A 24,485-nucleotide genomic window follows, 5' to 3' on the forward strand; every position below is an offset into this window, starting at 1 on the left:
GTCACACCAGCCGCAGCGGCAGCGCGGGGTTTCTTTTCTCCTCCAACACATACACACGTCTTCTTAAAAACCGGCAGTGGGATCACGGCGGGGTCCCCTCTGTGCCACCACCTCAAAGCAGTGGCTGTCCCCTTCCTCACCTCCAGCCAGTCCTGCTGCCTTTGAATGGGTGCCCTCCTTTCCCTACCCTTTCCCAAAAAATTCACGGCACATCTCAGCCAAGAGGAGGATTTATTGATCGTCTTATCTGTGTCTAATCCCAGCCGGAGCGCTGCGATAAATGAAGCTGGCTAAATAAAATGCCTTCCTGCAAGGTCTCTGTGTTGAGAGCAGCTGGCTGCTGGCGGGGTGCAAAGTGGGGAGCAGCCCCCAGGGTCCCCAGACACACCCGTGCAGGGAAGAGCAGCCCACGATGGCAAAGGCCTTGAAAGAAGGAGAAATGTGCTGTGAACACCCATCCAAAGCTGAGGACAGGGGTGGGGCACAAACCAAACCCCAACTACCCCATCTAATCGATGGTAAGCAGTTTAAATGCTCTTTCACTGCAGTTCAGGGAGCCCTAATTCCAGGCATGACCTGAATCTCTTTAAAAAGAGAAGAGAGGGGAAGCTGGCAGGCAAGGAGTGGGGAAAGCCAGAAATGCCAGGGATGCTAATTTGTCCCTGTTTCCTCTCTGCAGAACAGCATCTGGGAGAAAAAGCACCTGCTAAAGAGAAGGGATCCCCGTGGAGCAGAGATCCGGAGGCGCGTGCTCGCAGCAATCCCTATTACCCAGCCTGGACTGGAAACGCTTGACGCAAGAGCAGGATGACGGATGCTTCTGTCTTTGTGAGAGCAACCTGGGGTGCCAATGAGCACTGACAAACCAGCCCACCCCAGCATAAGGAGGGAGCAGGGGAGCTCAGCCCAAATGCGGTGTGGCCGTATCCAGGTCAGCTGGTGAGCCTGCTGGGAAGCACGGGCTATAAAAAGCACAGGCAAGATGCTGGGATCATCCCAGAGCAGCAAGGAAGAGGTGAGGATGGCCCTGCCCTCTAAGTCAGCAGTGCCAGGGTGGCAATGGGCTGCAGAGGATGGCACCAGCCACACAGGACCGTGGGCAAGCACCCTTCTCCCTGGGATTTCCAAAGTAATGGTCCGTGAGACAGCACTGACTGAGAGTTACTGCTGGTTCTCCAGAGGGAGATGGGGTGTGGAGGAAGGGGGACTGAGGTGGCCAACAAGGCAGGGCTTGCAGATGGAGAGATGCAGTTTGGCACCCCCAGCCCTGACCGAGCAGGCAGAGGTGAAATTGCCATCCCCTGCATCCTTCTGTGCTTGGTACAAAGTGGTTGTGCTCCTTCAGCAGGGAGATGCCATGGGGAGCACCAGCCTGGAGCCCCACTCTGCATGGAAACACCAGCCCGGGACCCCATTCTGTATGGAAGCAGACGTCCTGGGTGCACTGGAATGGGGACAAATCCACTGACCAGACAAGCCTGTCATCTCAGCCTATTCCTGGACAAGGCACATGCATGTGGCCAAGAGCTTTCCTCTAGCTCAGCATAGCCCCAAATCCCCTACAGACACTGGACAGAAGCAGGGCTGGCTACACCGGGCTTTCAGCTCAACCTGTTCCCTCCCACCCTGCTGGTCTCCTGCCACCCAGTGTCATGACATTCCCTCTCCTCTCCCAAAGAGAATCACAAATCTGCCTGAAATCCCTCCTTGGAGGCCTGAGCTTTGCCAGACCCTCTGCCAAGCACCACAGACCAAAGGGTTAATGGGTGATGAGGGGAAAAGGCTTCGATGCCTGTTCCCCACTCCCCACCCTGTGTTCCCCTGCAACAGGACCTGTATGGGCAGCAGTCACTGCAGCCCTGCCCCCCAGCCCCAATTTCAGTAGAGCCTGGCAGGGCACACAGGGAGCTGTCAGGCCCTATCATGACTCACACAATCATTTCTCCCTTCAAGCCAGGAAAAGAAAAAAAAAAGACATAATAAAAAAAAATCAGACAAACGTTTGAAAAACTGGAGATAAACAGAGGAGAGAGGAGATGGAGGCAGCTAATGAGGTCCCTGGCCCCGACAAGAGGTGCGAGGAGAGCACAGATGCTCCTTGGCCGGCAGCGATCCCACCTGTCGGGCACAAGGAGCACACAAGGGACAGCCCTTCCTGGCACAGCCCTGGCACGGCTGGCAGGCACCCGCGGGCAGCTCCGGGGAGCCGTCCCCAGGGTGGCAAAGCAGCCGGCCCCGGGGCCAGGACCCCCGGCAGCCCTGGGGCGGTGTCTGCACAGCCACACACAGCACAGGGATGGCAGGATACCCTGGCCCCATGGAAACCTCACCGAGCTGCAATGAGCAGACCGGGGGCACTCCCAGATTTATTTTTCTCCCCTTGCTCTATGAAACACCCATAAGCTTATAAATGCTCAGTCAGGAGGAAGCCAGAACCCCAAGCCTGTTCCCATGCAGACCCCCAGCTCCCCTATGACTTAGCCAACCCCTAGCCTAGGGACTGAAAAAGGAGAAAAGCCGAAAAATCTTGATTCTTATAGCTAAAACCAAATGTGTCACCTCAGTAACAAACTGGCCTGCTTGCCTGGCAGAAATTGCTCTGTTAAAATATACATCCATATTATTCTTTTTGAGCTGCCTTTCCCAAATCTGTTCAAGAATGTGGAAGTTTTCAAGTCCCCATGGACAGCAAGTCTTTCTGCTCCCTTCCCAGCACCCAGCAAGGTAATTATCTGCCAGGAGCCCCGGGCTGTGCCACGGCTGGTTACACTGCTAATTAGTAGAAACAAGCCAGTCCCCCGGGGCACCACCAGGTCCATCCCCATCCCTCTCTGCCTTCTTCCTCCTCCTCCTCCTCACCCTGGAGGGCATAGCAGAGCATCTTGTGTTTAGCACCAGGGGGGCCTTGTACTCCTCCCTGGGTGCCAGAGGTGCAAAGGTACTCCTGCCCACCCAAGAGACAAGGGACAGAAGGACCCCAGAAACACCCATTGCCAAGAAGATGCTCCTTGCCATGAGGCTACCAGGCACGTCAGGACACCGTGAAGAGCACTACTTCTACTGGTCCCAAGAGACTTACTAAGTGCGTAACTTAGAATCTGTTTCAGCCTCTTCTGGAGGGATACTTAAGAAGTGGAGCCTTCCCAAGAAGTCTTCTCTTCCCAAAATGAAAGGAAAAAAGCTCTGATCTTGGAGGCATTTAAATCTCCCCCCTGGACTTCTCTAGTTTTCGCTCCTCACTAGTTTCCCTGTCTCCTCACCAGGCAAAAGTCACATTTAAATAAGCCACTGGATTTTCCAGGAGAAGGGCAGAGCTGCATGCTGCCAGAGTGAGTGCCAGGAGGCAGGAGCAGCACGGGAGGCAGGAGCAGCACGGGAGGCAGCATGGGGAGCGCTGGGAAGATGCCCCTCGTGCACGTGATGCGTCGGGAGGAGCATCCCCCAGTGCCTGGCCCAGCGAGATGGGAGGGAGCAGTCAGAGCCCAGCCACCCTACCAGGATGGCTTCAGGCTGCCAGAATGCCACACCATCATCTCCTCGCCAGCAGCACCAACGGGAGCTCAGTGGAACGTGCCGACGGGCGTGTTCCCCACCCTTGGATCACGGAGCGCACACCGGATCGCTGATCTGAGGAACGCGGATGGCAGCTCGGGCTCTCCAGATTTCCACCCCTCCCTTCCTGATACTTTGGTGCAAGATGTCCGGGGCCCCACACCACCAGGAGCAGGGACCTTGGATCCCAAGGGAGCAGCAACAGCAAGAACTGGGGCTGTTCTCAGCATGTAAGCTGAGAACCAGCACCAAAAGCTCACAACCTTCACAGCTGAAGCTACTTATCCAAAGCTATACCAGGACGCAGAAAGGAACTCCAGACCATCACTCCAAGGGATCCAAGACTGCTGGACAGGTTGTCCTCCATCCCCCAGAGGCTCCCTGCTTGGGCTGGATATCCCACCCTGCCCCGGGGAGCGCTGGGTAGGGCTGAAATAGCCCTCAGCCAGCCAGTGCAAGCCCAGAGCTTGTGTGTTCCCAACGTCAATCCCTGCCCACTGCCTGCTTGTTTCAGCTTCCCCAGGAGATGCAGAAGGGGATGAGGCTGGTCCTGCATACCAGGGCTTCCCCACAGAAAGAAATCAGTGGGGCATCTCCTGCTATTAATGAGCAGCATCCCAGGCAGCCCCTGGAAACACCAAAGGTGGATTGAGCACAGGACTCATTCCCATCACCATAAGGAAGACAGGACTACCCCCCCACTAACACCCCTCTTAATGCAAGACTCTGGGGGCCCCCAAATGTGTGGAGCTCCTCAAAGGCTGCACCACCCCAGATGGACAGGAGGAACAGGCACTCACCCGGGCGCCGTTCCTGGGTAATTCGAGCTCCTCTTCCCATTCCCCCCACTCAACCAAGAGCGAGACCAGCTTGCAAGCCAGCCCCCGCTGCTCCACGCTCACCTGTGCTCTGCCCCGCCAGAGAGCGGCTTGGAGCTGCTCAGCCTTTGCAACAAACTCCCTTCCGCAGCAAGACATCAGCCTTTGGGTGCTGCCTGCCCCTTCCACGCGCTGGCTGCTCTGCCTGCCTTGGGGATTTTTTTCCTTTTTTCCCTTCCACCCCGTAGCGTTTTGAACGTGCAGATGCCCCAGCTTCTTAAAATTCAGCCTGGGGGCGTGGGAAGTGTTTTGGAACATGCCCAAGCTGTCTGCTCCGTGCGTGCGCGCTGCTAAAAACGATCCACCTACTGCCCCCATCTCCTGCACCGCTTGTCAGCGCCGCCGTGCCTTTCCAAAGATAAGCAAGTTTACACACGCAGCCCGGGAGCAAAGCCCCAGGAGCAAAGCCCTGGGAGCAATCCCATCGTGGCAGGGGGGAGCTTCTCTGCTCAGGCACCAGGCAAAGTTTCCATGTAGAAGTAGACAAGGAGCAGGGTGCCAGGCCTAGTGGAAGCTGTCCCTGCCCATGCAAGGGTGGTGAAATGAGATCTTTAAGGTCCTTTCCAACACAAACCGCTCCATGATTCTGTGATGGACAGCCTTGGGAATAATGCCCTACCAGCCAGGCAGCATTACCTCCATCCCCTCAGCATCACAGCGAGGATGGCACAGGGAGAACACATGGAAAAAAACCAACTTAGTTGCTCTTGAAGGATGCAGCAGCAGAGGAGCACAGCCGCCCTCATTACCATGAGGGCAACATCATGAGCTGCACTATGAGCACGTCGAGGACACGCAGCTCAGCAGCCCTGCCCGACAGCTGAGCATCCGCGTGGCAGCACAGTCCAAGGGAGCGGAACGCATCTCCTCCCCAGCAATTCTCAAGGGCTCCACCAGCAAATAATCGAGCTACAGAGATTTGACAAATTAACCTGTAAAACATTGCTGGCAAAGCCCAGCTTGTCTGAGACACCAGCAGGCAGCTCTCAGTGGGGCACCCAACCAAGGTAATGGAGCAAGGCCGACACACACCAACTCAGAGCCTGGCTCCAGCCACCAGCATGCTTTTTAAAAAAGGGTATATAAACCACTGAGGTGCTTTGGGATTTGGTCAGGAGAGGTGGGCTGAGCCCTCCTGCAACATGCACAGTATACAATGCAGGCTCTAGGTCCCCAAGGGAAAAGGACAGCAGGGCCAGCTCCAGCCCAACAGCCTGGCTCTGGATTCAAACACAAGCTGCCCAAAATCAGTGAGGAGGCTGCTTTTTCTTTTGCTTTTAAATCCCTCTGGCAATCTGGCCTTCAAGTGCTCATCAATCCGTTCAGGACTGTCTCCCCCCCCACCCCCACCACATCAGTGCTCTGCAAATTTGAGTGAAATTGATATTTTCCTATCAGAAACATGAATTTTCAAACACACAGAACATTGGATTTGAAAGCTGACTTTTGTTGGGAAGGTGCCTGTCTCTTTGTTCACAAAAGGGCTCATTTTTCCTGGAAAAGGGCCCAGATTTTGAGTGAAAGATCAATAACATGCAGAAAAAGGGTCCTTTTATTTAATTGTGCCATGATACCAGAAAGAAAAGAAAGAATCCAATGCTGAGGCTGAATGACTTCAAAATATTTTGCATTTGTTTACCCCAGTGCTGGAGCATCTATTCAGAGGAACTCAACGGGAAGGATGCAGCCTTTGGGACTCCCCTAGAGCATCCCTTTATCACCTGCTGGTACCCCACTGGGACAGCATCCCTGGCACTGCTCCAGTCCAACCCGAGTCCATTTTTGGGAGTATTATTAGAGATTTAATTGCTGCTTCATCTGCCCTGCCTTGTCCGAAGAGCTCACTCACCACAATGTTCACGGATGAGCTTCTGCCTACGCTAATTACAAGAAAGGGTGAATCAAACTTAAACTGCAATTACAGCCAGGGTGGGGGAAATAAAGACCAAAAAAAAAAAAAAAAATACACCACGAAGACACAGCATTCAAGATGCCGTGCAACAGTCATGACATGCTGCATCCTCCCCATCCATATGGGGGAAAACTAACACTTTGGCAAATTTATGAGGATGTGTGAAAGTGATTATATTCCTGAAAATATCTCAAGTGGAACGGCCTACCTGGCATATTTTGTTAGTCATGAAACACGCTCCTTCCACCGACTGTAGTTTGTGGCTTTCCATCTGCTTAAATACTTTAAATACCGAAACTTTCTTTTTTTTTTTCTTTTTTCCTAAGCTGAAATAGCATGCCAGCAGCAGAGTGCTGACTCAGGGGCACGGGACGAGGACGTGCTCACCACCAGCAAAGGGATGCAGAAGATGCCATGCCACAAGGGCAGGAGAGCAGAGGATTCACCACCACGTGGGTGGTAAGTCCTGCCCCTGGCCAAGAAATGCAAGAGGTCAGCTTGTGTTAATTAATTAACTGAATTAATTGGATTAGTGTCCAGCAAAGGAGCACCAAGAAAGAATATTATTTTGGGTCAAGTATGGACGTGAAAGGGGAAAAGTTAAAGGAAAGAAATGGCACTGGTTGGCCATTTTAATTTCATTTGGCCAAGAAAAAATAAACAACAGTTGTAAAGGTTACAGGTCACTGCTGCCAAGCCCAGATTTCAGCAAGATGGGGTTTATGGGCACTTGTTCCAGGGCAGTCAGCATCCTGATCCCCCCAGTTCCTGCTTTCATGGGGAGTGATGCCCCTTTTGTCCTGGCAGAGCTGGGGAAAAGGCTCCAAGGTATCACGGAGATCCAGGCCTGCTTCTCTCCTGCCCTCTCCTGCTCTTTAGTTAAGAGTTTCTGTTTTACAGCCCTGGCTGGAGTTTCTCTGGCCACAGTGGGGTGGGCCTGCACAGGGATGCAGCCAGAGCTCAGCACTGGTGCAGAGAAAACCCAGCCAAGACTCCCAGTGTCGAAGGACATGGCCAAGGGACAGCACAGCAGCAGAGAAACATCCCCCAAAACATTTAGGGCAAGCCCATTCCCACCAGGGAGGTGCCCTTAGATGTGCTGGAGGGTGGGGAGACCCTGGCACAGGGTGCCCAGAGCAGCTGTGGCTGCCCCTGGATCCCTGGCAGTGCCCAAGGCCACGTTGGATGAGGCTTGGAGCACCCTGGGACAGTGGAAAGTGTCCCTGCCCATGGCAGGGGGTGGGACTGGATGAGCTTTGAGGTTCCTTCCAACCCAAACTGATTTTTCGATTCTACTATTGTGTTCCCTGGGAAAACTTGGAATATCAACACTATGATTTATCCACAAAGGGATCGTTTTGAGTCATCAAAGCAGTTATCTACTTGTTGCATAAGGCAATGGCAATTGTGCCCCTCAAAGCAACAGTGAACAGCACTCAGTGTAACTACAGTGCAACTACTCTTTGCCTGATTACGGAGAATGATCAAAGCACGGGAGCATCTCCCCTGGGGCGTCCCCAGCCACAGATACACATCAGCTGGAGCAGAGACCAGTGGAATATGATGAGCATTTTCCCAAATGGCAGTGAAAAGCTGAATATTAGGTGATTTGTGGCAGAATTCCTCCAAGAGAAAATCTCTCCTACCATAGCGGTAAGGTTTTCACAGCTCATTTGGCTTTTCATTTGCTGAACAGCTTTGTGGCTTCTCCCTTGCAGGACAAGGCCTCATCATTTGTGTTTTCTAACAGGTTTGAGGTTGTTTTTTTTTTTTTTTTGCCTAGGAGAAAACCATCTTTCCTCCTGCTCTCTGTGAGCCTAATTCTGCATCTCCAGCTGACATTCAAGGGTTTTGGAGTTACTCTCACTTTTCAGGGGGATAAATCATCTTGGAGGGCAGGGGTTTTTTTCAAGGTCCAGTACCTGGAGAAGGAGTTTCTCCTTCCAAATGCAGATAGTCCCTGAGAGAAATAATCCCATGGGAAATAATCCTGTACAAAGAGGGTTTATTGCATCTTTTCACAGGCTCTTTGTCACTGACAATTGATGAGTTCATAGCTACCAATATCCATTAGAGGGTTTATTTTATTTCTTGTTAGAAAATAAAAAAGGCAGAGCCTAAGAAGAGTAAAACCAGCCACAGAGACTGAAGACTGACAGGAGCTGCCTGGCAGACAGTGAGTGAAAATGCTCTGACAAGATGAAATGTTTTTTCTTTCATTGAAATCACTCCCTTTCCGAATGACTAATACACAGCTATCGCACCATGGATATTTCCAGAGTGATGAGATGTTTTTAAAATATCTCACTGTGCCTCAAAATATCTCACTCTGGCTCAATAGATCATCCAAAACACCACCCACGGAAATCATAAATAAATAGATACTATAGTGCTGTGAAAGAGCAGACTGGCCAGGGCCAGGGCAGCATCCTTCATGGGCGAGTTCAATGAGGCCACTGAACCCCTCCTGTCAGCACGTGGCTCCTGCAGCCAGGCTCTGTGGAGGTGGAGACACCGAGCCCTTGCAAATGGAGCTGGGCACCTCCTACTCTCCCAGCACCTTCACAGAGCTGTCCTGTACAGCTCCTTGATGACACAGATATCTCCTCGAATGAGCAAACTGGATGTAAGAAGTACAGTGGACTCCATGATCCACTTAACCGCCCGCACTCAACAGCACAGCGGAAGACAGGTGACATTCTCTGGCACAGGGGCCACCCCTGGAAATCCATGTGCCCTCTTGGGGACCCCCATTGCCTACACAACAGCTTCAAACCTCAAATTGCAGCAACCAGAAACACTCCCTCCTACTCCCTACCCCGAACCACATTGCTCCCATCAGGAAAGGGACACCCACACCCTGGGAACAGCTGGCGTTGGGTGACGTGCTGGAGGGGGTGACTGCCAGCCCAGCAGCCTCCACACCCCCTCAGCCCGAGCAGCAGGGACCAGCCCTGCACAGCACCGGCTGCAGAGCCAGGAAACTCCCGTTGTTCTCCTGACAAAGGGATCGAACCAAGCCAGGAAGCTCCTGCTCTCCTGACAAAGACTCCGAGGGATTGAACCAAGCCGGGAAGCTCCTGCTCTCCTGACAAAGACTCCGAGGGATTGAACCAAGCCAGGAAGCTCCTGCTCTCCTGACAAAGACTCCGAGGGATTGCAAGGACTGAACGGTTGCAAAGCCGCCCCCAGGCAGCTGATGTTTTACACATTTGGATGCACCTGCTCCAGGCTTGGAGAGGGGAAAAAGCAGCAAAATGGCAAGAAGAAATCACGGAGCAGGGCTGACATGCCTTGCACATGCTCCATTCATTTTGTGTGCAGAGAGGAACTCATGCCAGATCCCCATGGCATTGTCCTCCTCCCTGAAGGGAAGAGACCAGATTCCCATCCCAGGCTTGGATCCCCATACAAGGACAACTCTGCTTGGCAATTCAAGCAAAACTTCCAGAGAGTTGGAGTGCAGACATATTTTTGAAAGCGCCCTGGATCCCGGTACACACGGCTTAGATCCAGCTGTGACTCCCAAAACCTCAGCCCAGCCCCGCCTCAGTTCACTCTGCAGAAGCTGAGTGTCCTCTTCCCTAGGAATCAGGCATCACTCTTTGTTTTGCTGATTGAAAGCAAAGAGAGCAAATCGTTTTGAAGAGCTGAAAATGGGCTCCTTTGCTTTTCTCAGCAAGATAAGAAAATGGTTCAGATCACCCAGGCTGTGCTGTTCCTAAGTTGTTTCCTCATTAGTAGCATTTACTGAAGTACATTTCGAAACTTTGGGTGATGAAGCAGCTTTTCAGAACAAGAGTCAGAATACATCCTTTGGAAACCACGGACAGTCTGATACTTGCAGTCTTATTTTCAAAAGGGCTGAAGCTACTTGTTCAACACAGCACGAATTGGTGGATTCTGTGGGTTCAAGGAAGGAAAATTTTTGCCACAGAAATTCAATCCTCCTGCTGAGGTACATGGGAGGATGGGAACCCAGCAGCAATGCAACCTTCACAGAGTTCTGCCAGCTCCTGTCCTTCCTGTCAGCTTCTGCTTGGTTTTTCCCTAAATTTCCCCTTCTTCCCACTGGGAACAGGCAGCACTGAGAGGGTGCAGAGATGACAGAGATGCTGCAAAGGCAGTAGGGAGAAAGACAAGGCCCTGCATTTCCAATGAAGACAGCTCCAACATCTGTCCTCAGCCACAAATGTATTCACCCGCACAGACACACTCATCAGATGAGGCTCTAAAATATTTACTGCCCAAATATCAATCCTCATAAAGCGAGGCAGCCATTTGGGCTTGGGGAGGGGGAAGGAGACGGGGCGGGTTGTCAATAATGTCATAACCACGGGCAATTTTATGTATCTCTGGAAATGGCCAAGGAACACGCAGCTTGACAGATGTGCAAACGGGTAATGCAGGCTCCCTAGTTATGAGCATGAGGATGTCAAGAGGAATAGATGAGCAGTAATTCAAAGTATATTGGGCTTAGAGAAGTACATGGGCACTGTAATGAATGCAGGATGGGCACTGCGGTGGAGGGAGGGCTGAAGGAGGATGAGGAGGGAGTGGGATGCTGGCCAGAGAATGCAGCCTCTGTAGTGCTTGAGAGTGACTGAAGGGACAGGGGACCAGGCTGGGCACTTGGTGGCCTGAGTCACCTATACTGTAGCCATAGGGTGCTACTGCACCGAGGGATGTGTCAGTCTATCTGCTGCTGCCAGAGGCTGGACCAACCTCCAGGCTCCTTCTTCCTCCTTCACAGCTGCATCTCTACACAAACCTCTCCCACCATTGTGCCACCTTTCCTTTCCCTTGCTCTGAAACTCAACGTTTTAGCCAAATACCTATATTTTTCACCAAGAGTCAAAAAAAACCTCACCAAGGAACCAAATTATGTTTCAAGTTTCGTCTCAGCAGAACCACAGCTTTTTTTGCCTTCATCTCCAAACTAGAAAACAAACCCGACACCGCAGCGAGGGCTGCCGCCGCCCCCGGCCCGCCTGCGAGGCGCAGGCACTGCTCACACCTCTGACTGTGCCTCGCCCGGCATTTCCCCATCCCACCCCGGCGGGCTGTAAAAAGCAGCAGCGCACAGACGCGCACTGCGCCCCCGGCCGCACGCTCCCGCCCCAGAGCCACGAATCCCAGGCGCACGACGGCCACGGAGGCTGGCCGGCTTCCAGCAGGAGGGGCTGGAAAGAACGGAAGACCGGTTTAACTAGGGATGGGATGCTGGGACTCTTCTGCTCAGGTGTTTGGTTTGCCGGAGGAGTGGGGCAGCGCGGTTCAAAGAGGGCCATTAGCCAGTCCCAACTGGCCTCACTTGGCCAGCTCAGAACAGCGCACAGGGACATCTCAGCTCCCCTCATTTTTCCGTAAGATTCGCCTCCTTCAACACTTCTGGCAGTGAAATTCCCCCTCTCCCACGTCCTCCGATGCTCTTTGAAGGGACGCAGTCATTGGCTGCGGCGGTGGAGCCACGCACACCCTTCCTCCCTCTCAGCTCCTCCAGAGAAGTTCATCATTTTTCCACACTCTGGTGCTTTTGGAGCTGGGGGGAATTACTCACGAAGGCAAGCAGGCACCCCACACACCAGCAATCACCATAAAGGTGGTTTTTCCTGTGGAAAAATCCATGAATCACTGTAAAAGTCAGTCAGGCTCAAACCAAGCCACACTACTCACCATTGTTTATTAAAAAGAATTAATCACCAGTCTTTTTCTTGGCCGATTTTATGAAATATGACTTATCCCAACCATTCACTCCCAAGCTGTTACAATATCCAGCTGCAAACATCCTCTGTGTGTGCTCTGGCAGCCTTCCCCATGGCTCACAAAGTGACACAGTTCTGTTAGGTCAAATGACCAATGACTAAAAAAGCTTGTATCTTGAAGGAATATTTCCTACAAGTCTGAGGCTCCAGATTTTCACACTGCTGGCACAGGCTGTTCCTGCGAATGCGTTGCTCAGTGAAAAGTCCCGCTGGAGCTGAAGAGCCCTGGGGTGTTGCAGCCCTGGGCAAGGGGTGACACCACGAGGAGGCCAGGGCACAGGCAGAGTAGGAGTTGACACACACACAGAGCACAGGTCCTCTGCCTTCCATGACAAACACTCTCTGCCACCATCCCAACCAAGCCACACGCAGGCAGGTGCCAGGATGGGGAGGCAGGGGGTGGCATCACGCTGCATGGGCAGAGCAGCTCTGACCCAGTGAGACAACCAAGTGCTAACAAATCCTTAATGAAAAAATCTCTTCTTCTTCCAAAAAATGTCCTTGTTATAATTTCTTTCTCCTGGCAGCACCCTCCTGTGCACAAGAGCTTGGCCATGACATGGCGTAAGAGAAGGAAACTTCAATGCCCACGGTTGCGAGAGCAGAAATGAAAGATAATTGCACTTCTTACAGCAGCACTAACTTATCTTGGGGAAACTTTCCCTGCTAATGAGGCCATTCTGTTCAGACATTCAGCAGAGTTGAGAGGGCTGGTGCTGCTGCCAGCCCATTGTGGGTGCAGGCTGAGGGCAGGCAAGGGTGGGAAAAGCAGCCCAGGAAACCATCACCATGGTCCCAACCTCATCACTTTGCAGCTTACTGGAACTCAGTTTTCCTCGCCTGGCTTTAATTTATTTCTCTTCAAAAACAACAATAAGAAAAAAATCCCACTATATCAGCTATTGTCTGCTCTGCCTCCTCTGGCCTTTGGCTACACGCTGGTTTCAAGGCATCTCCTGGTAGAGCTGCACCTGCCATCCAGTCCTAGGCCTCTGCAAAGGATTTTCTTTCTGCATCGGTGCCCACACCCGCACAGGTCCTGGGAGCCCGTGGCTAGCACTGCCAGGGGCAGTTGGGGACAAGCCTCTGTGTTGATGAGTGCCAGCTGCTGAGCAGGATGCCTGGGCTGTGGCAGCTGGAGGCAGAGGTAGCGATTTGTGTACTCACCTGGAAAGGCAGACATCCTCTCATCCCTTGCAGAGCTGCTGAGAAAAGCTCCTGGCTTTTTTCCTAGGAGTTTAACATCACCATACTCCAGCTACGAGGAGCAGATGCAAAATCCCCTCTCCCTTGAGTCCAGAGAACCCCACAGCAGGGCAGAGGTGAGACAGCTCTGCAGGAGAGCCAGCTTCCAGGAAAAATGCTTGGAAGGTGGCAGTTGCAGCCAGATGGGATTGCATCTCTTGTTTTGAAGGGAACCATGGGACAGTGCCTGCAGCGTGGCTCTGCTTTGGCACATCCCAGGCTGAGCTGCCAGCGCCAGCCTCGCTCCTCATTGGCATGCCAGGCACAAGTATCCCAGTGGCATGGGGCTGCTCTTCCTGCAATCTGTGTACCCAAGCAGCAGCACCAGGAAGGCTTGGAGAAGTACAGCAAGAGTGGAGAAAAGGAGGGAAGAGAAAGAAAGCCACAGCTGAGCACAGCACCACAGCTTAGGCCACAAAGCCAAGGCTGGCAGTGTTGCTCTAGTTGCCTGCACGACCTTGACAAGCTGCAGGGAGGAAGAGGAAAGCCTCCAGTGGCAGCTCTGTGTGCTAACAGGGACAGGGGAAGTCAGACAGGGGACAGAGGGGTGGGTGCCATTTGGGATGTGCCACCCCAGCAACAGAGCACAGCAGATGGACCAGGCTGCTTTTACCTCTGTCTCAGCCCCAGAAAGGCAGCTCACAACCCACACCTTCTTGGGACAGCATTCTGTGGGTCTTGGATTTGTTCCCATGAGAGCATGTGTGTAGGAAGAGGTGAACACCTCGTGTCACTCCTCTGGGACCCAGCACAGGGCAGCAGGAGGGGGAGTAGGCTCTGCCTGTGCTCCCCAGAGGGAAGGGCAGCCAGCCCTGTTCTGCCAGGCAGAAGACACTACCAACACAAAGGCAGGCCCCCGAGATCACAGCGTGTGTATCTTGAGAGCTCAGAATAAATATTTAAAGGTGGAGGGAAAAAAAACCCTGCTTGTCTCAGTGAGGAAGTTCTCTGTCTTTGCTCTGGGATTTGAGACAGAGACAGAAGAATGACAAAGGAGACACAGGTTTCATCAAATCATGGGCACATCAGAAGCAATGGCTTTCAGATGCCGGCTTTGCTGCAAGACAAATTCTCTCCCGGCCAGATGCCTGACAATCCCGACAGCCCTCGGGGACTGCAGGTCTGTGTTCCCTCAGACACACGGGGTTGCAGTGAGCCCACCTTCTTACACTGCTCCACTCCAGCCAGGGATGAGAGACAGGCTGTTCCCCAAATCCCTTTCCAAGCCAGTAAGAGCTGGTCCTGACCTGTGGGGACATGTGACCTGTGACCCCTCCTTGCCCTGTCCTGCAAGGATGTACAAGGTGATGGGCTCTGCATCACAGTGTTGGACAAATGTTCCCAAATCCCTGTCCCCACAGCAGAGCACTGCCAGAGGAGCAAACCATGGCTCAGCTTTCTCAATGCCTCACATGAGCGATGGCTGGGGGGAAGGATGGGAGGTGACAGCTCTGCTCAGCTCCCAACAGCCCTGTGCTGGGCCATCGCTCAGAGGCAGTGGCCAGAGCAGCCACAGAGAACGGGATGTTCTGTATCACAAGGCTGTCCTTAGGATGCTTTTATTTCCAGAGAGAGCTCATTAGTTCTGGTTGTGCAGGAGTTCAGGGTTTTTTTTCTCCTTGTTACCAAGAGCTGGAAAACTCCACTGAATAACATCTCTGAGCACGGGTGGAACAAAGACAGGGCATGGCGGGGAGAGGAGCAACTAAACCAGAGATAATCAAAGCTATTGCTGCAGACTCACATCACTTACAATCTCCATCTCCTTTGGATTTCCCAGCTGGACTGGTGTCTGCTTGCTCAGCCCCACTCACCATTGCACCAGGGCTGCAGGGCTTGGCTCTGCTCGGCTCCAAGGGGGAAAAGATGCAGAGGAGAGTTTGAGATGGCAGGGAACTGGGCTCAAGGCAGCCCACTGGATCAGATGGGATGCCAGGAGCTAAAGGGACTTGCAAATTCACTAGGCAAGGAGGAAGGCTCTGTCTCTGGCACTGCCACAAGAGGGGTTTAATACAGGGACATCCTACCCAGGCATGCTCCAGCTGTGATGCCTTGCTGCCATCAGTCTGGAGCAGCTGCCTCCTTACCAGGCCCTGGCACTCCTCTCCCATCACCACACAGTTCAGCACACACTGCAGGAGATGCAGCCAAGGAATCACGTACCAACAGCAGGAGATAAGCCACCTTCCCAGATATGATCACAGGCCCCATTATCTCCTTAACCCTTATGCATTCACTTATCCATCCCAGATCTATTCCTCCTTATCTAAATTCTCCTCCTGTTCATTCCCATCTCTCACCATGGCTGATCTTGGAGCATTGCAGCCTCTCCAGAAGCACTGGATGGAGGCAGCGGGAGAGGCCGATGCCCCTGGCAGCCACTCACCACAGATAATGGGACGGGCTCTGATTGACTGGCCCCGGTGATTGAAAGTTAATAAACTGTTAAAAGCAGCCCTATAAATCACCCATGCAGGAAGTGACCTGGACAGGAGGCCTAACGAGTTAGCAGAGGTTTTATTTAAAAGCCATTTGTCTGAGAAGTGCAACGCAAAGAGTCAAATAACTCTTAGGAAAACAGCAGTGATGGAGCTACTGGGAGGATTAGAGCTGGCTGGATATTTATAGCCTGAGGATGTCAGTCCTCCCAGTGCTAACTGGCCTGTGCTTCCCAGCTGGAGCATCCCAGCTGATCCCAGCTCCAGGCAGGGAGCTCCCAAAGTGAACCAGGACAAGGCAGACCACAGCTCTGACTCGTACTTTTAGCTCTCTGGGTTCACTGTGACTTTCTCACAGACCTCTCAAAACAGGAGTCTCATGCCCATGTCCACCCTGTGACAAGCTGGTAGCATCCTCATCTTCCTCCAGGCCCCAGATCCCCTGCCTATGTGTGGGATCACACTTGAGGAAGCTGCTATTCTCTCATATGCTACTGCACACAGCTGACATCTCTGTTTGCATGGAGAAGCTTGAAAACAAGAGGCCCCAAAAATCCTAAACTCCAGAACCACCCCAGAAATCATGTTTTTTGTTTCTAATCCTGATTTCCACTCCTCTTCCATGAATACTGATTTTGCACCCATGAGGAGGGCAGCTGGGCCACATCAGCCTCAGCCCCTGCTCACTCTCCACAAGCTGAGCTCTACTTTTTTAACTTTAAAAAAACCCTACTGTCAAGTGCAAGGAGCAGACAAGGGTGTTTCCCTGGGAGAGGGACTTGGCCCCCTCCCAAATGCCCTGCCACAGCCATTCCTTACTCTCCCATCACAGGAAGCCTCCAATACCCTAAAGGCCTTTTACAGTTGGAAGGAAAGGTGCCTCGTGCTTGGGAAGCCTCCAGAGCATCGTTAAGAGGAAAATTATACACAATTATCCTCAGAGGTACATCAGGGAAGCTGAGGCAGTCACAAGGCACCAGTCCCACCCAAGCCTGGCTCCTTGCAGCAGCAGAGTAGTTTCTAAAACTATGAGCACATTCCAGTGGGATACAGTCTGCAAGCAACAGGCTTCACCAGCAGCTACCCCGCCTTCAAAATCACCTTTTAATTGCACGAGAAGTTCTCATCCCCAAGTCAGCACCTTTCATCCCAGCAAGACAAGGGGGAGAGGAGTAGGTAGGAGATGCAAAGACACAGCAACAACCCGATTGCACTTGAATTTTCCAAGTGAAATTGGGTTGCCTTTGCTTTTCACGGACACCCTTACCTTGGGAGGGATGCAGGAGGCTGGGTGCTGGTGCAGCCGGTTCTCCTGGCCAGCGATGAGCACCTTCCAGGGGAGCAGGGAAGCCTAAGAGTGCCGGGGGGCTGCGGCTGGGAGGCTGCTCCGGCGGCTCTGCGGGCGGCTCATGGCTCCCGGGCACAGGGGGCTGTGGGTGGGAAGGCACAGAAGGTGTCAGTCTGGAAACACCACGCAAACCTAACCCCACAGAAAGGCTGACTTGAAAGTTAGGAAGGTGAAGAACTTAATATATTGATATTTTTCTGTGTTGCTCTTATTTCCCCTGCTCCCCATCAACAAGGAGAGGAAAGCAGTGGGATCTGCTTAGATCTGGACACTAAGCAGATGTGGATGCCTGAAGAGGTCCAGCACCCACCAAGGGGCTCCTGCCAGGCACAGGGCAATTCTTGGGAGCAGTTTCCCAGAGGGTGTTATATGCTTCCAGCATCACTGCTGGGGAAGGAGAGAAGGCACAAGCTCACCTGGACAAGCAGCCCCTGGCCTGGGCTGATGCACACAGCCATGAACATGCAAGGGAAGGACCCCCCAATTCAATAGGCCCAGCCAAAGGGTCTCTCTCACAAGACAAGGGGAGCTCTCTCCATTCCTCACAAGTCAAGGGGTTCCACTGGCACCTAGGAAATGCTAAGAGAAAGCAGATCCTTGACCCGCTGATCTGTGATCACTACTCCCAAATTCAAAACTGAAAGGGAAGCAAGACCCTTTGCTGATGGAGGGGATACATCCACCCATCCTCTAACCAGCTTCACCTTCACATGCAGCACTCTCCTCTCCAGCAAGAGTTTGATTTAATACATTTATTTAGTGATGAGGTCCCCAAGGCAGAACTCACATTCTCTTTTTGCGTCTCAAACAGTTTTGAGCAGTCAGTGTTTAACAAATTAATAATAATATGATGACACCTTGAAAAATAGATTGTCCTGTCCTCAAAAAAGGAGCCACATTTCCCAGTTACTCCAAAGGGCACTGCTTCAGACCTCGCTGAGCAAATGGCATTTAGGTGCAGCCACCTTTTAATGGCAATGATGTGATCCTGCTACGGCTGCAGTCACAGAACTGTTAGGAATGAAAGGGACCTCTGGAGGTCACCTAGTCCAAGCCCCCTAATTAAAACAGACCCTGAAAAATTATTAAAAGCACTATTACACATCTCCCAGATGATGGTATCACTGAAAACACAATGAAATAATCCCCACCCGGCCACAAGGAAGGTGAACAACGCCGGGGCAGGGGTCGGGCACAGCGGAGCCCCCCTGAGCCCGCAGGCCTCGCCGTCCCCCCGCAGCACCGGGGGCCCATTGGTACCCAGGACCAGACATTGGGCCACGGGGGCCAAACCCATCCCCGCTGCCTCCCACCCTCCCATCCACTGGTGACATCAAAGGCCACTGCAGCTTGAGCATCCCCGCGGGGACCCTTCCCATACTCACCCCGCACCCCACGGAGGGAAAAAGCGGCTGTGGGGGTGCTCGCCCGTTCCCCCTGTCCCACAGCCTGTGGGTGCAGCATGGCAGTGCCCCCGTGCCCGCGGGCTGGCCCTCACACCCACGTGCACCCCCCAGCATGGGGGTCAGGTGTATTCCATCTCCACCTATCTCCACACTGCACAGTGTGAGGGCAGGGGACAGGAGGGGTGGAAGCACGTTAAAAAATACCTCTTAGCTCAGGTATTTTTTAGCAGCCATCCCCTACCTGAGGTCTGCCATCCTACCCTAAGTTGGCAGCTAAGCTCAGCATCTCTCTGTCATGAAAAGTATTCACGAGGTTTGCGGTGGAGGCTGGCAAATATTTGCCAAGGATTCTTCCAAATCTCCAAGCCCGCCATGAGCTCGCTGCAAATTTGTTTGCTGATCGTGGTCCTTGCACTAATTTGCAAATGGAGAGCAAAGAAAAAGGCAGCTGTACAGTGTAGGGGAAGATGAGCAAGCAGGGTCCTATTCCATGAGGAAGGCAACTCCACCGACCCTAATGAGCGCTCATTAATTAACACCTGCAGCACTGGTGCAACACCCTGATGCTGATTGTGGCCGGGGAAGTGATCTCTTGGCACAGGCAACACCAGGGAATTGGAGGATGCTGCTGGGGATGGCAACAGCAGCACCTGCAGGCTGTAAGACCAGTGCTAGCCCCAGTCTGACCTGTCTGTGTGGCAAGTTGTAAAGAGGTGCTGGGAAGGCATCCTCTCCCCTTCCCTGCTCCCTCCCCAGAGCGGTTCCAATCAGAGTTTCTTCTGTGGCTTCGCCTCTGATTTTGGCACCTCACCAAGTTCCAGCCCAGGCCAAGCACATTGCTAATTAGCTGCACTAATTAATCACAGTTTCCATTGTTTATTCTTTTGTTCTCGCACAAACACCCATGCTGCCTGGTTCGTGAGCTACCATGGCATTCAAGGAGTACCAGCACAGCTGGTGGAGCTGACCCCAGGGAATGTGGGTCACTAGCTGCTGGGCTCACCACTGGAGACCAGAACAGAACCCATCCGTGGTCCTGCTGGAAAGTGAGTTAAAAGCCAAAGCCATCAATTCTGGCCTGAAACAGTACAAAATTCACAACCCCTCTCACTCTTCCAGCCTGGAATTGCTCATGCCAGCACAGCTCAGACCATATTTCTGAAACTTCCAGGAGGCCGGGAGCTGCTGGGTGGGTCATTTAGTCCATTCCTCCTTTGGGAACTGAAGCATGCCCAATCATCAAGCCTGGCCTCCAACATCTCCAGCAAAGCCAATTCTACAGCCTCCCTTGGCTTCCTAAGGCTGTTGCCACCACTGTCAGGGCACAGAGTGGGCTGCAGTTCACTTGCCACCATCCTTGACCCCTCCTGCAGCCATCAGTGCCACAGCCCATTCTTCCTCTCTGCAGCCACCGGGATGGCTGCCTGGCTGTGACTCCATCAGATCCCCCCAGGGAGACACCCCACACTTGCTCCCAGGAGTGGGCACGGCAGCCGGAGCTGGCACACAGCCCCAGCGCAGAGGCAGCCATCCATCCGCCTCTCCCCGGCTAATCCCACCGAAATCCTGCCTTTGTGCTCATCACATCCACTGCCTGAGCATTAGGCACCCGCCGAGCCCGAGCTAATCTCCGGAAAGCTCCCTCACCCAGGGGGGTTCCCCTTCCCTGGGCAGCCCTGGTACCCCAGAGGCATGGGGGGACAGGAGGACATGCCGGCTGTGACTCCTTGCCAACACTGGCATGATGTCCTGGGAATGAACCCAACAACCACGCTGCTCGCTCCCTCTTGTCAGGGATTTTTTTAACCAGGTATTCTTTGCAAAAAAAAAAAAAAAAAAAAAAAAGGGGAGAAAAAAGAACTCTTAGTCCAAGAGTCCAAGGGAGTCTGTGTTGTTAAATACAGAGAAATCCAAGTCTGAAGTCCAACAGAGGCCAAGGTTTCTGGGCTTTGACACAGCTGACAAGCTAGAGCACAATGAGAAAATACACACACAGAAATAGCCAGGCAGGATAAAGGATTTACTGCTCCTTTCACAGAAAACAAAAGAATAGGCTTAAACACTCCATTTAGGAGTGGTAAAAAAAAGAATAAAAGAAAAGAAAGATAAAAGCCAGATCTGCAGGAAGAATATTTGAGTACAGGATTACCAGGAGGTGAAGGAAAAACCAGATCCTGCCTGTCCTGGGTGCAGCAGGGCAGCAGCATCCCCAGGCCCAGCAGCAGTGTGTGTGTGCAGTGAGCACACAGACAAAATGCCAGATCTCACCTCAGAGCCATCCAGTCAGTTCCCTCCTGCCCTGGGTCACAGCATCCCACCACAGCCCACATTCCAGCACAGCCAGCTGTCATGCCAACATCTGCACAGTCTCGCCTCTGGAGCGTTTCTCCTGCGCTCATTCTGGCTGTAGGATTGCCCTCTTCACTCAAATCCCTCTCCAGGGTCCACTTCCCCAGGGCCAACCACCCCAGCTAATGAGGCTGGTGCTCCCTGCCTTTCAGACAGGCTTTTCCATGACAGGAAGGCTACAGGCTCTTGGCTGCCCTCCCTTTCATAAGGAAGTTATCCCAGAACACCTCTTGGGACCTCAGCTGTGGAGGCCTGATGGAAAGAGAGCCAGGGTTGGCAGGGGCTTTGGAAACAGCTTCCTCCCATCATCTCTCCAGGTGTGTCCTCATTGAAGAGGGAAGTTTTCAGTTCCATCTAAGTTTCTTCTAACTTGTGATGAAAGAGAAACTCTTTGGAGAACAGACAGAAACCCAGTTTCCCTGATGAAAGTACCACAGTGGGATTTTTTGGGTTTCTTTTCTTTTGAGTAGCACCAGCCAGAACAGAGCTTTGCCACCAGACAGGCAGAAGGTCTTACCCTTTCCATGGCAGGAGACCAAGTCTCCCAGCTGGAGACCAGGACAGAAACCACCCCTGGTCCTGCTGGGAAGTGAATTAAAAGCCAAAGCCATCAATTCTGGCCTGAAACAGCATGAGATTCACAAACCCACTCACTCCATCAGCCTGGAATTGCTCATGCCAGAGCAGCTCAGACGGTCTGTGTGGAACTCCCAGGAGCCCAGGGGCTACTGGTGGGTCATTTAGTCCATTCCCCCTTTGGAAACTGGGATTTACTGTGCCTAAAGCACACCCAATGGCTACGGTCAAGCCTGGCCTCCAACATCTCCGGCAGAGCCAATTCTACAACTTTCCTTGGCAGCTTACAAGCTGCTTAATTGCCCTGATAGTTATGCATTGAGTGGTTTTTTTTTTTTTTTTTGTAAAAAGCAGCTGATTTCTCAGCAGCAACAAATACTTGGGAAAGCTTTCTGTCTGGCAAACTCTCTCTATTGTTCATCTCTTTCACATAAAATGTTCCTAATGAAGAGGGAAAGCAGGATCTTGGCTTCTTTCAAAACAATCTGAAATATTATATTAAAAACACGCACTGAGTGTTGACATATTTAGTGCATTGCTTTATAAAGCAAATTGCCCAAGCTCATTCAGAGCTTGACACCATTAAGACAACACAGAACTACATGACTGGGAGGATACCACTGCAAGAAGTGCCACTGGGGAGCTGTGGAGCACCTTGGAGCAGCCAGACAGTCTTGACTCCATCCTAGTGAGAAGTGGAAGCCACCAGCATCATCCCATAAGAGAGGGATGCACAAGCACCACTCAACATGCTAATGTGACAGCTACAGCAGGTTTCAGAATTCCGTGAATCCTCCCCACCCAAGCCCTCAGCTCTTCACATAGGCATCTCCAAATATCCAAGGCTAGGAGGACACGGTATGTATGAGACTCTCAGAGTCTCGTACATACCATGGATGGATCTGTACGTGTGGGAGCAAAGCTGTGGGAGCAAAGCTCAATGTGTCCCTAACACACCAAGCCAAATCCCTTGGAAGTAGGAAGCTGGCTGTGGTGGCCAGCCACGTTTCTCTCCACACCTGGCACAGGCAGGGTCCCTACAGAGCCCCCTCCTCTCCTGCGGTGTCTTTGAAGTGCTCCAGGCTCTGCTGCAACAGGATTTTTCAGACATTAAACTGATGCTCAGAAAACAAACAGGCATAGAGAAAGCTTTCATTACAAGGCTGGTTCATGTCCAAGAGCAGCCCAGGGGCCAGCTAAGATAGGCAGTGTTGCTTTAACAGCCTCTCGCCAGAGGCCAGTGTGAGCTATGGCTCCCTGTGGACTCCCAGTCCATGCCAGCACCGCACTCACTTTGCAGGAGCAGGGCAGGAGAAATGAGCAGGTTTTATGGCACATTGGCTCTCCTCCAGGGACCGAAAGCTTTGATGCTGACAAAGCCACTGCATCCTCTCCTGCTGTGAGGGTGCCCAGACAAGACATTTCTGGGTGCATCTGGAGATGCTGCTGGCCTCAGTGGGGACATCTCAGGGGTGATGACCAGCATGATCCCTACCTGCTGTGGGTGGTGGTCCCGGGGGATTACATCTTCCCCTCCAAGCAGGAGATCAGCACCTTAGGGGGTCTGAGCACAGGGCAGGGAACACTGCAGCCATAGTGTGCATGGAGCATGTTCAGGTTTGTTTACCTGTGACCTAACTCCATCTGCAGCATGGGCAGCTGACACAAGGGCCTGGTTCCCTGGGACAGGTTGGTGCAGAACCAAAGACAACTGCTGCCCCATGCCAGAGTGACACTAAAACCCCCCAAGCAGGGCACAGACCCTTGGAAAACCTGGTGTGCCTCAACCTCCTTTAACTCAGGACCTCAAACCCCCCAGGAAGGTCCAGCAACTCCTCATGACTTCCACCATCTCCAGCCCCCTTGGGTTTATCAGCACCAGTGAGCGGACAGGCTCCCTGCACCGAGATCCACTGAGGACAAGGCACCACAACAGATCAGAAAGACCTGGGGCTCCTCCTCATTGATATTCTCCTCCAGCCACAGCCTTCAACATGGCTGAGGAAGGCAAGGCAAGACAAGGCCTACTGAGAATGCCTAAAGATTATTTCTCTCGGATTCCAATTTATTTTCCATCATTAATGTCTTTGAAAGCCCAACACGTTCTGCGGACAGAAAGAGCATGTTAAATGTGCGCGTGATGGAGATGCAAAACCGCGCTGAACACGTGCCTGGCACAGGTACCCATCCCACCAGGGAGATCAGCACGGCCAAGGGAAGGGCTTTGCTGCCAGAGCATCGCCCTTGCTCAGCAGAAGCTGTGGTAGAAGCCACTTTTTCCCTCCAGAGAGGTCCCCACCGTGCACCACTCGAGCCCAGAAAAGCAAGAGCTTCATTTGGGAAAGCAGAGGTACCACCAGCCCCAGTGCTGAGCATTGCACAGTGGCAGAGAGAAGGCAGGGCTGGGGGAGAGTGACTTGCATGAAGGATGAGAGGAGCTGGAGTCTTCCGTAATGGAGAGAAAATTGCTTTCGCCAACTATCTGCAGTTTTCAAGCAATTACATTTGGGGGGAAGCCGAGAGCATGCCTGAGCGCTATGCGCGTGGCGGGCATGTTTTGAAATACAAGAACCAAGCCAGGAAAAAATAGAAAAAGAAAATGCCATTAAAAAAAATATTTGATGCAGTAGGCACTGAGAGGATAAAGTATTTATAACTCAGGGAGGGGACAGATACTGGAAGCAGCCAGACATCCCAGCAATGGGACAACTGAGAGAGGAGGTGGGGCAGCTTGCACCTATCAGTGGTCCCCTTCCCCCTGAGAATGGGAAATCTTCCTTGGGAAGGATTTCCTCTGAAAACCCAGCAGCTGAGCGCAGCCTGGTCCGCAGAAATAAATAAAATTTGTTCTAATTAAAACACTGCTCACCCTCCGCTTCATCTGCTCATGCAGTAGGGACAGTAACAAAAGTCACTGCAGTGACATCAGGGTCAGGTCTCCGTGGGCTGGGAACGTGCTGCCCTCATCTAAAACACGGAGCTGCCTTAATACTTCCCCTCACAGACCTGCAGGCTG

The 24,485-nt window shown here is 52.5% G+C and overlaps 1 protein-coding gene across 1 annotated transcript in view; it reads right to left on the reverse strand.

The window, feature by feature from the left end:
- The window catches only part of LOC128813174 (uncharacterized), a 77,127-nt gene extending 59,484 nt beyond the window's left edge, over positions 1–17,643 (reverse strand). Inside the window, exons 1-2 of the mRNA XM_053987992.1 lie at positions 17,555–17,643; positions 17,058–17,220 (exon numbers count right to left, since the gene is read on the reverse strand). Coding sequence (XP_053843967.1) covers positions 17,058–17,220; positions 17,555–17,602 — 211 coding nt within the window. The 5' untranslated portion in view covers positions 17,603–17,643. The remainder of the gene's footprint in view (positions 1–17,057; positions 17,221–17,554) is intronic.
- Between the last annotated feature and the right edge of the window lie 6,842 nt (positions 17,644–24,485).

The sequence above is a fragment of the Vidua macroura genome, chromosome 12 (genome assembly GCF_024509145.1).
Source record: "Vidua macroura isolate BioBank_ID:100142 chromosome 12, ASM2450914v1, whole genome shotgun sequence".
Lineage (NCBI taxonomy): Eukaryota > Metazoa > Chordata > Aves > Passeriformes > Viduidae > Vidua > Vidua macroura.